This window comes from Tinamus guttatus, unplaced genomic scaffold (assembly GCF_059628265.1).
Source record: "Tinamus guttatus ecotype Peru unplaced genomic scaffold, ASM5962826v1 Tinamus_guttatus_pri_ptg000355l, whole genome shotgun sequence".
In the NCBI taxonomy this organism is placed as follows: Eukaryota; Metazoa; Chordata; class Aves; order Tinamiformes; family Tinamidae; genus Tinamus; species Tinamus guttatus.
In genome coordinates, this window is record NW_028288889.1 from 3230700 (window position 1) to 3246100 (window position 15401).

The 15401-nt window shown below is 37.9% G+C and overlaps 1 protein-coding gene across 1 annotated transcript in view; it reads left to right on the forward strand.

Annotated features, from left to right (window-relative positions):
* CNTN1 (contactin 1) overlaps window positions 1–15401 on the forward strand; it is a 330215-nt gene that overhangs the window by 301110 nt on the left and 13704 nt on the right. The window contains exons 18-22 of the mRNA XM_088529924.1: window positions 265–499; window positions 4349–4452; window positions 8418–8604; window positions 10976–11088; window positions 12085–12241. Of these exons, the coding sequence (XP_088386050.1) occupies window positions 265–499; window positions 4349–4452; window positions 8418–8604; window positions 10976–11088; window positions 12085–12241 (796 nt within the window). The remainder of the gene's footprint in view (window positions 1–264; window positions 500–4348; window positions 4453–8417; window positions 8605–10975; window positions 11089–12084; window positions 12242–15401) is intronic.

The following is a 15401-nucleotide window of genomic DNA, read 5'->3' on the forward strand; positions in this document are numbered from 1 at the left end:
CATGTATTGTAGTAAATTTGGATCTGGAAGAAGAGATTAAAATGTATTAATAGCAGTTGCTGTACTAACACAAATCTGCATAATGAAGATGATGCATTTAAAGGCAGGGGGAGCAAAATGGAGAAGCAAACCAGGGAAAAATGGATGTTTAGTTCAGGATTCTGACAGTATGCAGATTGCTGCCTTCTTACTATTTATTTTTCACTAGAGACTTCTTTGTTTTATTACCTACAAAAATTAATGTTTTGTCTTTTGCTTCTTTAGCCCTTATCAAGAGAATACCACTATGGCAATAACTTTGGTTACATAGTAGCTTTCAAGCCATTTGGTGAAAAAGAATGGAGAAGAGTTACAGTTACTAATCCTGAAATTGGCCGGTATGTGCACAAGGATGAATCGATGCCACCTTCAACCCAATACCAAGTAAAAGTGAAAGCTTTTAACAACAAGGGGGATGGACCCTTCAGTCTCACTGCTGTCATTTATTCTGCGCAAGATGGTGAGTAAAGGTTCCAGATCAATCCTATACTGAGAGCCCAAATCAGCAGTACCAACATCAGTAAAGAATCAGCTCCACAGCCTTTGATATGAAGTGCAACCAGACAATTGCCTGGGCCTGCAACATGGAGGGTGTAGTTTGCTCACACAAAACACCTGCAGTTCTGGAGGAAGAACCTCAGGCTCTGCTTCTTATGCGATGGAGAGCACTTGCTGGTACTTTCTGCCTGAACAAGCAATCCACAGAAACACTCAAGATATTTTTCATACAGTTTGTTAAAAGGTTTAAGAATTTTAAAAACAAATTCCTATCTTCATATTTGTTGCCTAAGACATTGCACTGTGAGTCAGCAGTAGTGTCTGTGATCCTGATAAATGCCCATGATTGGCATAGGAATTCAGAAGTGAATTACTGTAATTTATTACAGAAACTCAGAGGTTTTAAAATATTAATTTAGTAAAATAATACATTTTTGGATCTATGGGCAAAACACAGGTGAGTCCTTTAGTTAGAACCACTGTCTATATTTGTTGAGATTAGTTGGTGACAAACTTCCAAAATTTAAATTATTAAGATCCTTATTCACTACTGAGCAAATTTACTATTGAGCAAACTAAGGATTATTGAATGTGTTTTAGATTTCATTAATCTTAAAGTAGTTATGTTATTTTCTTCTTAACAGGCTACACTAAATTCTATTTTTCTGGTAGATCAGTGGCAGCATTTAACCCCAAACTGTTCCTGTAGAAGGAATGATGATTCAGTTACGTTTCAAGCATGGTTTCAGTCAAACATAAATTAGTCCTGCCACATTGTTTTTCTCTAGTTTGGATATTAGAGCCGTCAGGTGAATAATTTAGGGAAAACTGCTTTGACATTTCGGTAAAATCTTACTCTTAATTCAAGCTAGAATTATTGCGCATGCTGTGATCTGTAGGATGAAAGTTTACATGATGTTTCCAAACTTAACAAAGGAAAGGAATCACTAGAAGAAAGTTTACCTTAAATCAGAAGAAATATATACAATACCTTAGTTGCAATGTAGTCACTCAAGTCTGTTTAAAAAAAAATCACAATTTATTAATTTCTGCCAAAAACTCAAGGAATAATTGCTCACATTTTTCTTTCCATAGAACAGAATTTCTTTCACTAAGCCAGGAGATCTGCACCAAAGAGCCAAGAGGAGGGATAAGATAACAGGGCCACATTCTCACACTTCCAACCCTTTCTTTACTCTGTGTGCTTTTAGGAGATTTATGTTCATGACTCCCATTAGCACTAATGGGAACTTTGCATACAAATCGCCCACACACAGAGAAAAAGATAAAAGAGCCCTTTTGTTCCTTATGATAATTCAGAATCCAGTTAGCAACATTTGGCTATCTGAAGTGATTAATACTAATCCTTTTTATCATAAAAGTATACCTTAGGATATCATCTTCAATAGCTGCTGCAGCAACAGAATGTTTATTTTTGTAATTGTATAAATGCCTCAATAAATTGTTATGGTGTAATAAAAACCATATCTGCCAAATAACATTTCAGTATCCATCCTTTTTCAGAGAAATTATCGACGGCAAACTGATAAGCTGCCGTGCATTTATGTTAGGACCATACAAAGTGTGTCAGGGTTAGGAGTATGTTTGTGTAGCTCCCTCAGTTCAGAAACGTGGCAGAGCCTCATAGCTTCAGAAGGCAGAAGCAAACGCGGATTAGTGCCAACTTCCAGATAAGGAAGTCACTTCAGTGATTGCTGATGTTCTAATACAGACTTTAGCAAAATTCAGACACTTTTTGGACTGAGCCCATTGCAGCCAGCAAAAGCAAGTTGGCTCAGGGAACCTGCTTTCTTTGCTTACCAGTACAAGAGGCACTGAGGGAGTCTGAGACTCCTGGTGCTTTGAATGTTGCTGGTGGTGCTAACAGCTCCTGTGCGGGGCTGCGGCCCTGGTTATTGACTACACGAAAAACAGGAGCTGCAGGACAGGTTAGAGGGCATTTTTGCAGCAGCTGCAATGCAAGGTAATTTAAAGCACATCCTGCAGAGTTTTTTTGCTTGAATCAGGACTTCTGCAAAGTCACCTCAGCGCTTGGTAAAGTTCCACTTGGAAAATAACTGTGTGATGAGCACTGAGTTTTCAGGGAGGCACACCTGATCACTTTTTTTATTGGTACTAAGCTAAAAGGCTAGAGAAAAGCAGGTGATGTCATTTTCCTGGCCAAGAGAGACTGTCTGGAAAAATATTTAGGGAGCATAATTGCCAAATAGGGAAATAAATTATTTACAACTCATAATAAAACATAAGCAGATGAAATATTGTTTATAGTATTTGATCAGTGAAATCACCCTGCCCTTTGGAAGTTTTCAATATAAAACATTCTGGCCAGTTCTGCAACTGATACAATGGGAAGAGTCACTGACTTGGAAAAGGAATTAGATGATCTGATCTATTCCATCTGTACTTATCTGTGATTCAGCACATGATCCAGTGGTGTGATTCACCATCAGATAGCAGGATTTCACAAAAGTATTACTGAGGTTTTAAAGCAATATAGTCATACAGTATTCCACACCTACATATATAAATATGCATATATAGAAATACATATAAAGACAACATTTCCACAGAGTTCTGTGTTTTTAATATATCTATGCATGTCTATTTATATTGTGGGCATTTTTGTTTACTTTAGACACTGCTGGGTTTCTGCGTTTCCACATCCTTTAAGCCAAGCGACATATCTGACAAGTGCAGTAGCACTAGTCATACCTGTCATTGCTAGTAATGAGTGCACAGGCCTCTTGCTTATCTGAATTCCTGTCATTGTGAAAACAGTTTTGCAATAGTGTATCATTTTAATTATACATTTGCATTATTAACAGTCACTGAAAGACAATTAGGAAAGGTAACTTTGCATATAGAATTTTTTGTTACCTAGGATACTTTTCATAAGAGACGTAACTGATTTTTTCTTTTTTTCTTAACAGTGGCTGTTTTGATGCATAGTTGACTTGTTGCCCGGTTGAAAGTGTTTGAAAGCTTTCCTGAGCTCAGGCTGTTATGCCTGTCTGTTGCAACTTGTTTCAAAAAATTCACAAAAGAGAACTGTTCTCTAGCTTGAAAATTTGTATTTTTCATAGACATTGCTAAGATAATGTCTATTAAATTCCTTACCTTACTTGAAATGAAAGCAAAAGTGATCTTAACAGCTTCTTATAATTAAACTAGAAGTTATTATTCTGAGCCCTGGATACACACATGCTACATCGCAGTTGTCTGCATTCTGCATTGGCTGATGTCCAAAACTAAGAGCACACAGAAAAGATCAACTGCCTGATGTGCGCCTGCTAGGAGGGTGCTCTTGGATCATTGCACACATATGTTCAAGTTCATATGGCCAGCCCTATATCTAAATCTGATCTCATACAAATTTTATATCATTATGACTAAATGACATGCACATGAGTATTTCTGTGCAGCTGACTTGAAAAACCTGATGCATATGTTTTAAGCTCTAGGATGCTGCCCAGTTTAGTAAAAGATGCTTCCTTCTATTTTTATCTGAGATTGTTTTTAATTTACATATATTCCGGTGTGTAATCTGGAATGAAATATGCAAATATATAGTCTTGGCCAAAAAATATGATCATTATTTCATTTTTATAGAGTCATTTCCCATAATGATCCTCACTGAATTTAAAGTTTATTCAATAAAACCAGACTATAGCAGTTGGCCCTATGATATCAAGAGAATAAAACAAAATATTGAGATAAGAGAAGTCCCTAAAAGCTAGTATAACAATATCACTGGATGAGGTTGAATGGTTAACGTATATTTCATCTGCAGCTCCAACTGAAATACCTACAGATGTGAGTGTAAAAGTTTTGTCATCTTCTGAAATCTCTGTTTCTTGGCACCATGTTTCTGAGCAGTCTGTGGAAGGATATCAGGTGAGTTTAGAGGTGATGTTGGTAACATGTTTTCTCATTCATTTAATTTCAGTAGTAAATACAACAATAATTCCCTCTGTATCATTCTATTTCTTGTGGTTCATTTCTCTTTAATTGTTGTTTGCTGTCAGGATTTCATATCCTGAGTAATAGACTATTTTTGGTACTACATACTTCATTACCAAGATATATTAAAAAATCTATTTGCCCACTGTTCAAAAGGAGAAAAAAACATTAATTCATAGAAGAATTTTTGTCTGTTTCTGCTAGGCAATTGGATATCCTTCTCTACCTTCTCAAAACCCCTAATTAGGTTTTCAGTGTAATTACCAATGTAGACATTGTAATTAACTCATGACCTTTCTAAACTATTAGCATAATTCATTAGCAAAATCTAGAGTTAAGTGGGAGTAGGTGAGAAGTGCCCAGAACCTAGTATAACAAATAAAGGCGCTATTGTGCAAGAGACCAGTGTTTTGTTCATGCCCTCTATTTGCCCTCCTACAAAAAAAACCAAGGATGTCCAGTGGGCATGTCCATGAATAAATAGTGGTACTCGTTAAAATTGTTCCTGTTCTTCTGCAGAGATGAGAATAGCCACAGGGTGGGTATAAGCAGAAGCAGCCACCTGGCTGTCCAGGAGAGGAGTCTTTCTTCATCCACACACAGTGCATACTGAAAAATTTTGCAGTGTAGAGCCAGCTTCTTCTGGCTGCTCTGCAAAAAAGTATGGACCCTAGTACGTTAGTGACTTGCTTAGTGCCTTGCTTAGTGACTTTCACCTGCTTCATGGTAGACTGCATGCTCCAAAATGAGCACATACAAAAATTAAGTAACCTCACAGAATGCATTTTATGATCGAAATCTATGAACTAATGCTTTCCAATTTGTAGCACTTGTTTCTGTGTTTCCTGATCTATGTTTCTGTTTCCAAGAGATTTATGTAATACTTCTGGAATACTGTATCATAGCATAGGTATATGTCATAGCAAAGATCTTGATCAGAACTAGTGTGCCATATAAAGCTTGATTCTCTACAGTACAGGCATAGAGCTTAAAATTATAAGCATGCACTTTCCGAACAATGAGAACAGATGTGCAGGTCCCAACAGACACTCTTGGGAACATCTGGGGAGACAGAGCTGCAAGAGGAGCAAGATGGGAGGACACTGGAGCAGATGGGATCACAATAGCAGTAGGGATGGTAATGGATGTGGAGGATTGTAATGGGGAAGGAGATGGGTAGTGTGAATGGGTGGTACTGAGGATGAATAAAGAAGGAACATGGCGAGAAAATGTTCTTCAGCAACCCATTGCTGACCACTCTTTCATTTTACATCAATCCACCTGTACTGCTGTGAGGGAAGATCAGGGGAAGAAGGGAAAGGAAAGGATTAAAAAGAAAAGAATGCAGTCCCAAGGAGAGATAACAGAGGTGCAGTGGGAAAAAAAAAGCCTGGAGGATGTTTGGATTGGAAAGAAAGAAGTATTGCAGTTCTGAAAAAAGATTAGGTACACTGTGAATTGGCAGAGAGTTCTATATGTAGAATACAGAGGTGGGTGATGTGGCATTAAATTGATAATTGGAGCCTTATTGTTCATCCTCATTTGAAATGAGCAAGCCCAACTAGTTATTCCTATGAGAAGTACTATGCTTTCATAGATGAAGTAGGAAGTGTGAATGGGTTTTCTTGAGTATTTACAGTGAATAACTGCACCAGAATCTGTAGCTGCACCAGCTGCACTGTATTTTTTCTAAAATAAGTTTCTCATTACCTTAACTGAAAAATAATAATATCTATATGAAAAACAGATAGACATGGAACTCAATACCATGTAGCTCAATAAGATGTTGATTCCAACATCCTTTTCTTAATTATCAGCTTCGTTCTAGGAGAAGGAGAAGCAAGTAGCCCTGCACTGAGGACAAAAGGGAAGTCTCAGGCTCCTGGAGATCAGAAGTACTGCCTGTCAGTGCTGAAGAAGCCATGGGACAGGAGAAATAGAGAGGGCTATTCCAGAGAGCCAGTGCCATAAGTTGCCATTGTTAAGTTGAAGTAAGAGCTGTGGAGTGAGGCACACAGACTTGGTCAAACATCATTATAAAATTCAGATGAATAGTGCGAGCAGTATTACAGTATTTGTTTGTTTGTTTTTTTAGTTACTGCCAGATCAGCAAAATCCCTCATTCTCTACAAGACCTTCTCAATTTTATTTTAGTCTTTATTGTTACCCGAAAAAGGCATAATTGGCCTTTTAAATGCTAGAGTTTAGAAGGTGGGAGTACTGTATACAAAGTACCAGGAGGTATTTTACCTGTGATGCAGAGCTTTTCACACCAGGAAGAGTCAAATTTTCTTGACACTAATACATACTGTCGGGATGACTGCCCTCATGCTGATGAGTGTGAGCTGATACATTTGGCCACTACAGAGGAGTAGCCTCAGCTCACATTTAACAGAAACAAAATAATAAAACATAAAAACTATCTGCATCCATGGACAGGATTTAAGATTTATGAGTTAATGCAGTGACATCTTCAAAAGTTACAGTTCTTTGGTACAACCAATACCAGAGACACTGTCTGTATTTCCTGCTACTTCTGTGCAATAGTGTATTTTTATTTTGTTAAACAAATTTATCATTATTAACCATTGTTGTCTCTTTTTTACTGAAATATGGATCAGCATATTCTCTTAATATAAATGAAGTTTATCATTTATGTCTCCCATATGTAAAACTTTCATAAATAGAGGACTGTTTTTTCTTGACACTCGTAGAAGCACCTGCTCGAGATTTTCAGTATAATAAAATTTGAATAGAGGAGGGAACCATGAAGAACAATATTTCTTCCCTGATTTTAGCACAGGGGACTGCCCAAAGGTGCTATCTACCCACAGATGATTAAATGGCCATTCTGTTAGGTTTGGATTATCTCCAATTGCTAGAGTTGGTATGAAGCACTCTCACAGTATCGCCTGGGGATTTATCAGCTATGGGAGTCCACAATAAAGTCATTAAAGGCCATTTAAAATTTAAATTTATTTTCATTTCTACTTTATATTAGTCCTGTCTGGAACTTCATATGTTCTCAATGAAGTAATTTACATTTGTGTTCATTGTTCTCACTTGCTGTGTCTGATGCTCTATATTGCTTATTTTATTATGCCCTTACTGTAGTGTAAATGAACTGTTGTGTAAATGAACTGCAGGACTGTAGAAAAAAATTCAAGTCGGAGGTATTCAAAAGTTTCCAGTATATGCTCCATGATTAATAAAGCTTTCCACATAGTGTCATTGTACACAAAGCAGGTACATTGATATGTTAGAACATGCCAGAAATGAATTCAATAAGTTTTCAATAGTCTTCAATAGCCAGTTAATATCAACAACAAAGCTATGACTGTTCTTATCATAGCTATTAAACTTTTGCCACCTAGGTCTTTACAGACCATTTGCTGCAGGCCAGAAACTCATTTGAACTTTGGGACAGAGATAGACACAGCATCCTTTGATTCCTGATGTATAGACCCTTTTACAAACATAATATCGTACTGTGAAATCTGATTGAACTTAGCCAGAGAACTTCAGAAAATGGCTAGGGGTGCATATCTACAGACGCACACACACATATGTACAGATAACATAGTTGAATACTTCTCATTTCCTTGGGCAGAACTACAAAAAGGTTGAAGTTAGGAGATATGTTACACAAAAAATATAAAAAATATGAGGAAATCAACAGCAGAGCTGGGTCTATGTTGTAGGAAGCAACATTAAAGTTATGAGTAAAAATACTCAGAAATAAAACAGCAAAAGAAAATAGTCTTGTTCTCTGAAGGCATTATCCCGCCCCCAGATTTTCACTGTCTGTATTAAAGATATATCCACTATATGTCAGTTCTGATAATTTTCCTTTGTATCTAAGTATTATAAATTTAATTATTTAATTTGATTGCTTGCAGATTCGTTACTGGGCTGCTCATGATAAAGAAGCTGCTGCACAGCGAGTACAAGTCAGCAATCAAGAATATTCAACCAAACTGGAAAACTTGAAACCTAATACACGGTACCATGTAGATGTTTCTGCTTTCAACAGTGCAGGCTATGGACCTCCCAGTAGAACCATTGATATTATCACTAGAAAAGCACGTAAGTAAATGGAGCAATAGGTTACTTAGCGTGTGTTGTATGTTATTGTTATATGTTGCCTCATACCTATCATATCTTCAAAGTTGGCTTCTCATCCTTATATCCAAAATTTTCTTTTAACATCGTATCGGGTCTTGATATGTAAAGTTCTGCCAAGGCACTTCCTCACTTCTGCTGCCATATATAATGTGGACACCTGGCGCAAGACAGTAAAGAGATACAGATTATAGGATGATAGGATAGCTCAGGTTGGCAGGAATCAAATGATCTCTACTCCAACCTGCTGCTCAAAGCAGGATCAGGCAGAGTTACTCAGAGCTTTATCCCATTTGGTATTGAAAACCTCAAAGGAAGGTGATAACCTTCCTGGCCAACTTGTTTTACTGGGGACTGTCCTCATGGCAAGGAAGGTTTTTCTTATATCCTGTCTGAATCTCTTTTATTTCAATGTATGCTTGCCCTGCTATCATGCATCACTGTGAAGAGAACCTGGCTCTCTCTTCTTGATCACTGGCTCTCTCTTCTTGATCATGAATGCCAAGGTTGCTACCGCCAAGGTTGCCATCGATTATCACATCCTCAGATAGTTCCTCCATGTTAATCAGATCCGTCTGTGTGTCACCCCGGGTTGAACATTAAGCACCTTTATCAAGAAATTATCCCTGATACTCTCCTGAAATCTTCTTGATTATTTTCATCCCACTGCTTTGCTCTCTGAGGATATCTCAGGGAAGATAAAATCCCCCATAAAAATTGGATTTATGATCCAAAGACTTCCCTTCCCTTCCAAAGGCTTCATGCACTCAGGTAGTCTGTGACACACTCCCACCACAATGCCACCCTCTATAGCCTCTCTTCTGATCCTGACTCAGAAGCTCTAACCCATTTTTTCTACTATGTGTCAGTTATTGTAATGATGACCAGCCTGTGGGCAAAGATGCTTTCACTCACTTGTCAGATTGATCCTGTCTCTCCCTAGCACTCCCCAGTCCTCTAAGAGGCCACCATAGTTTTAAAAGCCTTGTCGTCAACATCAGCTGTACAACCAGTGTACAGGTGTTAATTCACAGAATCTGTCCACTTCCCCTCAAGCTCTCCCCGCCCACTGGCAAGATTGAGGAGAAAAATACCTGAGTGTTCTTGCTCCAGACCATCACCCCCAGAGCTATATAGCTGCGCTTCATTCACTTGAGGTCTCCCTGGCAGTATCACTGGTGCCACATGGATAAGTAGCAGGGAATAGAATGCAGCCTTGTCTTCGTAATAGAGGCAAATACGCTGTTCATGTGACTTATACTTTAATATATTTGAGTATTCGCTTCCCTATGATGAGAATGATGGGACATGATTATCAGAAAATACTGAACACTAATGAATTCTGTAAAAAACACTCCTACTATATCAACCATGAAGCCCCGAAAACTGGAAATTTTGTCACCTTTCTAAACTGTGCTCTCTGTCTTCAGGCTACATTCAGATTGCTTATCATATCATCTAAAACTGATTTTGGCCTATGCAATGATGTCTGTGATGAACAGTTCAGTTCAGCTATCACTTAGGCAGCTGTACTTTGGCTTTCTGTTTAATCAATAGTGAAAATTAAAGGTTGTACTGACTATTGAAAAATGTCCAAGGCCTGATTCGTTAACAGTAGAGGGAGCCAGGGCCTGACAGGCCTGTGGGTGATCTGAATCACAATCTTGAATTTGCATGCTATAATAGGTTTATGAATATAGCTCCTGATTTAATAATGATACTTAGCACTAGTGTATCCTGAGCAATATTCAATTAAGACACACATCTTGTTTACTTAAAGCACACTTACATGGGTTAAAAGTATGTCCAACTAATTTGAGGCTTTCTGTCAATAAATATGGTGTTGTGCAACTTGAAGCTGCAGGGCTCATTTGTGTTGAGTAAGAAGACTCCATTTTAAAAGCTTACTGTGTGAACTATAATTAACACTTTCTGCAATAGGATACTCTGATCACTACTGGGTTTAATGCTGTAGACATGCCCTTAAGTGGTTAATTAAATATTTAATCTTAATGAATAAATATGACAAACCACATTTGTGGGAGTTTTGGACATAGTTGCATGCCAGCAAACACACATGGTCAGCAACATAATAAAGGGTAATCTTGGCCATTTCCATTTTGGCAACACAGAAAGCAAACCCACAAAGCTGCTGCCATATGAGCCAAACAAAATTGCCTGGTTGGAACTGTAGAAATTCATTCCAGGAAGGAGACTAGCCCATATTTCTATAAAGATCAGCCATAATCTTCCCATCTACATGTCTTAATCAAAATGTAATTGAAAGTTTATGAAAGTTCATTTTTGTGCACATTATATGTATCTTGCTTTTCAGCTCCAAGTCAACGCCCAAGAATTATCAGTTCTGTAAGATCTGGTTCAAGATACATCATCACCTGGGATCATGTGAAGGCAATGTCAAATGAGTCTGCAGTTGAAGGATACAAAGTATGATCTATGAATCCATTTTTTACCTTTATATATCCTAAATGAGGTGTATTTTATAGCCAGTGTTGAATTTTGATGACTAATCAAGCTTAAATATGGTTGCATGCTAAAGATGAGGGTGGTAAACCAGATAGTCACCCAATCAGATAATCACTTAAGGTAATGACAGGAAACTCTGTCAAAGGGATGAGGAAACATTGGAGCACTGAAATTCATCTCTGTAGCAAGCCATATTGTGAGAAAGTTCGGATCTATGGCAGTAGCAACCTGATTTCTCATATGATAACATTGACTGTATGTAGAAAGAATGTGTTTCAAAAAATGTTACAGATTGCTAGTTTTTCCTCATGCTAGTATTCATTGTTCCAGCTTTCATTTTCTTCAAGTTTCATTGTCCTCAAGTTCCTAGAACAGTTCCTAGGACACTAGTTCTTTCAAGTTTGGAAAGGTAGAGGAAGAAAAGGAACACGTCGTTGTGTTAGATGAAGTTACTGTATAGTCAGAGCAACTGTGCATACAAAGTATAGGCCATATAGAAGTATGTGCTTCTGGCATACAGAAAGCTCCATAAGTTCATTCCTCTTTAATTTTGATGTTTGCTTGGTAGTCAAAAAATAGGTATCATTCTACACATACATCTTGTTCGATGAGCTGATTGTTTCCTGGGAGTCACAGAAAATGCTTCCCAGACACGAAAGAATGGAAATTATATTGTTTCATTTATATAAATGGTATTAAATTATTTATATCTGAGAACACATCCAAGAGGTGAGCTTTTTATTTGATGTTCAAAAGGCTAAGTTATTTTATAACAGATAAAACAATGAAACAACATCCTATGTAGATTCACCTTATGTAAAAATGAAGAAAATAATACTTGCTACAAAGTTTTGAATTTTTTTTGATAAATAAAAACCTAATACTTTTTAATCCATACACCATACTTATATAACTGTTTTCAAGGAAATGTAACTATATTTACTGTGTCTTTCCTAGGTGTTGTATAGACCAGATGGACAACACGAGGGCAAGTTGTTTTCGACTGGAAAGCACACAATAGAGCTCCCAGTCCCCAGTGATGGTGAATATGTTGTTGAGGTCCGAGCACACAGTGAAGGAGGGGATGGAGAAGTAGCTCAAATAAAAATTTCAGGTGAGCAGATCACTTTTCTTTCCTCCACTGCTCTTTTGAAAATGCTGGACTAAATATTTTTTCTTCTTCACTGTCTGCAATGAGCACACCATTGCTATCTGGAAGCGGAGAGAGAGAGATCTCTTGCAGTATCTAAATCGCAGTTTGTCTTAAAATCTTAAAAATGCTGAAGACTAATATTACACCCAGGAAACTTCAGCAATAGTCCAGCTAAATCCTGGAGACACTGCTGAAATTCCACATATGAAACTGGTTCGACTGCTGCCCCCAGTTAGACTGCCACATTTACAAGCATCTTACAAAAGTAACACTGTGGAGGAGGTCTCAGGCACAAGAAATCTGCTTGCTTGATCCTATAGTTCCCAGTATCTGTAAACTCTGTATCTCATTCCTGTCTCAACTGCCAGTAGGAAGAAAAAAGTAGCTGGGAAAAGCAAGTGATCCACAGACAAATGCCTATGGGAGTTCCACTTTACTGGCAACAAGGAAAACTGTGAGGCCTACAGATGGATAGCAGTGAGAAATGCAAGTGCTCAACTTGCAGTGCTTTGCACTTTAGACTTGTTTGGGTGAACGGGGCCAGGGCGAGGGTGCTTACGTGGATCAGGCTGAATCCACTTGTGCTTTGGGTCGATTCTAAATATGAGCTGCACATCTCTGGCCTGCACATCTCTGTCTTTCCTGTTAGTTTTGTAATTTAAATAGTTCCTTAGGACACTGTATATAAAGAACATGTGAACAAACATCAAGGACTTGGACAGTGCTTTTGCCATGGTATGGTTCAAACACTTGCATTGTATTTTTTTATTTTATTTTATTCTTAAAAAAGAATTAACTTAGAAAAACGTAAGGATTGAATATCAACATCATTCCTTGTTGTATAGGCAATTCAACACTGACTGTGTCCTTTTAAAAAGCAATGCTTTTGCTATATTATGTTATCTATATGCTGTGAGAGAAGCTGTCCATTCCAAAAGGAGAGGAGCTCTGATCAGCAGTTTTTCATTAGTATATGTATATATGTAACCCTGTATAATTTATGTAACCGTAAGGTGTGAACTCATTGGCATCACCATTCTCTTTGGGTAAAGCTTCTATTCCAGTCATGATCAAATAGAATCCAGAGGAAGAATCCATCAAATGGAATCCAAAAGTGGATTTCCACAGCTTTTTTTCTGCACGACTCTGACTTCCCTTAGGGATGCAGACACTAAAACTATACGCAGCATTTCAACCCTTCACTTCTGCTGTCTGCAGAGATCTCCCTGCACTTACTGTAGCCTGCATTATTCATGAAAGGCCACATTAGACATTAATTTCACTGCAGTGAATGGTGTTCAGTTTGTCTGCCCAACACCAACCCTTCCAGGGGTGCTTCCTTTCACAATACAGTCTCCCACTTTGCTCCATGTGGCATAGCTTTTTTCTTCTTTAATGTAAATTTTGCCTTTGGTTAGAGTAAAACAAAGTTGGTTTGAATAAATTTATGTTCACAAGCTACCTGGTTTTCTGTATGAATATATTCTCCTTACCCTTCCTTAACACTTCATCATTTTGGTTCATGTGCATGTTTTCTTAGTTCTTACTTGTAAGTCAAGTCGCTGATGAAGATGATTCAGTAGTGTTGGGTCTAATAGCATTCCCTGCAGAATTACACTACAAATTTAATAATCATTCTTCAATAATTTTGCTTTACAAAAGCTGTAATCCATTGCATTATATCTTCATACTCTGGAGGAATCGGTTTTAACATATGTTAGAACTTGCGAAATAGTGGAAGCAGCTCCTGTCTTTAGAACATGTCTTTGTATCAAACATATATTGCCATCTATCAGTGGTGTAGTGCAAAGAGGGAGACTCAGGGGAGACTGAGAAGGAATAGAGATAGGGCAGTCTCTGTGGAATACACACTATGCAGCCAAGCATAGTAGCCAAGCATCTCAAGCTATTGCTGGCTCAAACCAGCTTTTCCATAGGGCAGAATGAAGTGCAGTTTTAAATCTACATGTGGCAAATTGCGCCTGATAATTTTTATTCTTCAGGAAATTTTTCAGTAGTCCAAGAGTGCTTAGATTAATTTCCCAGAAAGAGTGGTTGAGAGTTATATGGCAGCTTTTAAGCAATGATGATTTTTCTTAGAAACTTGCAAAGTAGGGAAAGCCAAGTTTCCCAGAAATGTAAGTTCTGGTTGTCAGCTGGCCAGAATGGGACTTCTAATATATACAGTGAGATGTAATTAATAGGTGGGGGAAAACATACAGCATCTTATATTCAGAGAGGACTATTGCCTTATTTGACCTTTAGACATCCGATTCCTGAATCCCCCTCTGCTCCCCAACTCCAACCCTCCCCCCAAAAAAAAAAATCCAAAGAAAAATTTCCCTCTATAAATGAATGTGTGGTGTCTAGCACATGGATTCAAAATAGTCTGCATGCTAACCAGGAACTTTTAAATCCAAAGTCAACTGGAAGGATACACTGAAGGGAGAAGAGTGTCTCTGAAGGGAGAAGAGTGTCTAGAAATTGCATGTGTCTTCTAGATTTATATTTTCCTGCTATTGAGTGGGGTAACTATGGGTTGAATTCAAATCCAAGGTAAGATACATGGTGCATCTGTAAATTAGGTGTATAACCTTCATTATAATCAGTTGTGACCTAGGAGTGTAATTCACATGCTAAAACATAAGCTTCTTTTGAGATGCCCTATAGCACCAGGGATATCAATGCAATGCTGGCAGGCCTGACATGATCTACAGGAGACCTGAGGTCTTCTGGATCAGCAACTAGAGGCCAGGCAGGACAACAAAAGGCATCTTTAGGCCAGTATTTCAGGCATCTGAATTGCCCCTTTGCAAACCAAAATCATTTTCCTGGTTTTGGTGGCTGCTATGCTGTGCTAGACTGCAGTGTTGTCAGCATGCCACAGATGTGCTCTGAGCACTCCTAAGCACTTGCTAAATTAGATCTTTCAGTTGTTTGGGCACAAGAATGTCTAGTTCAGGAACGCTAACTGGCCCTGACATCTGCAACTTTTGTTGCATTGAAAATGCAAAACATTTTAAGTAGCATTGTTATATCTGAAAGTCAAATACAAAAGATGCTAGAAACGTATAATATTTCTAGTTCCACCCTTTGTCTAAGGTACAGACTTTCTTTTATG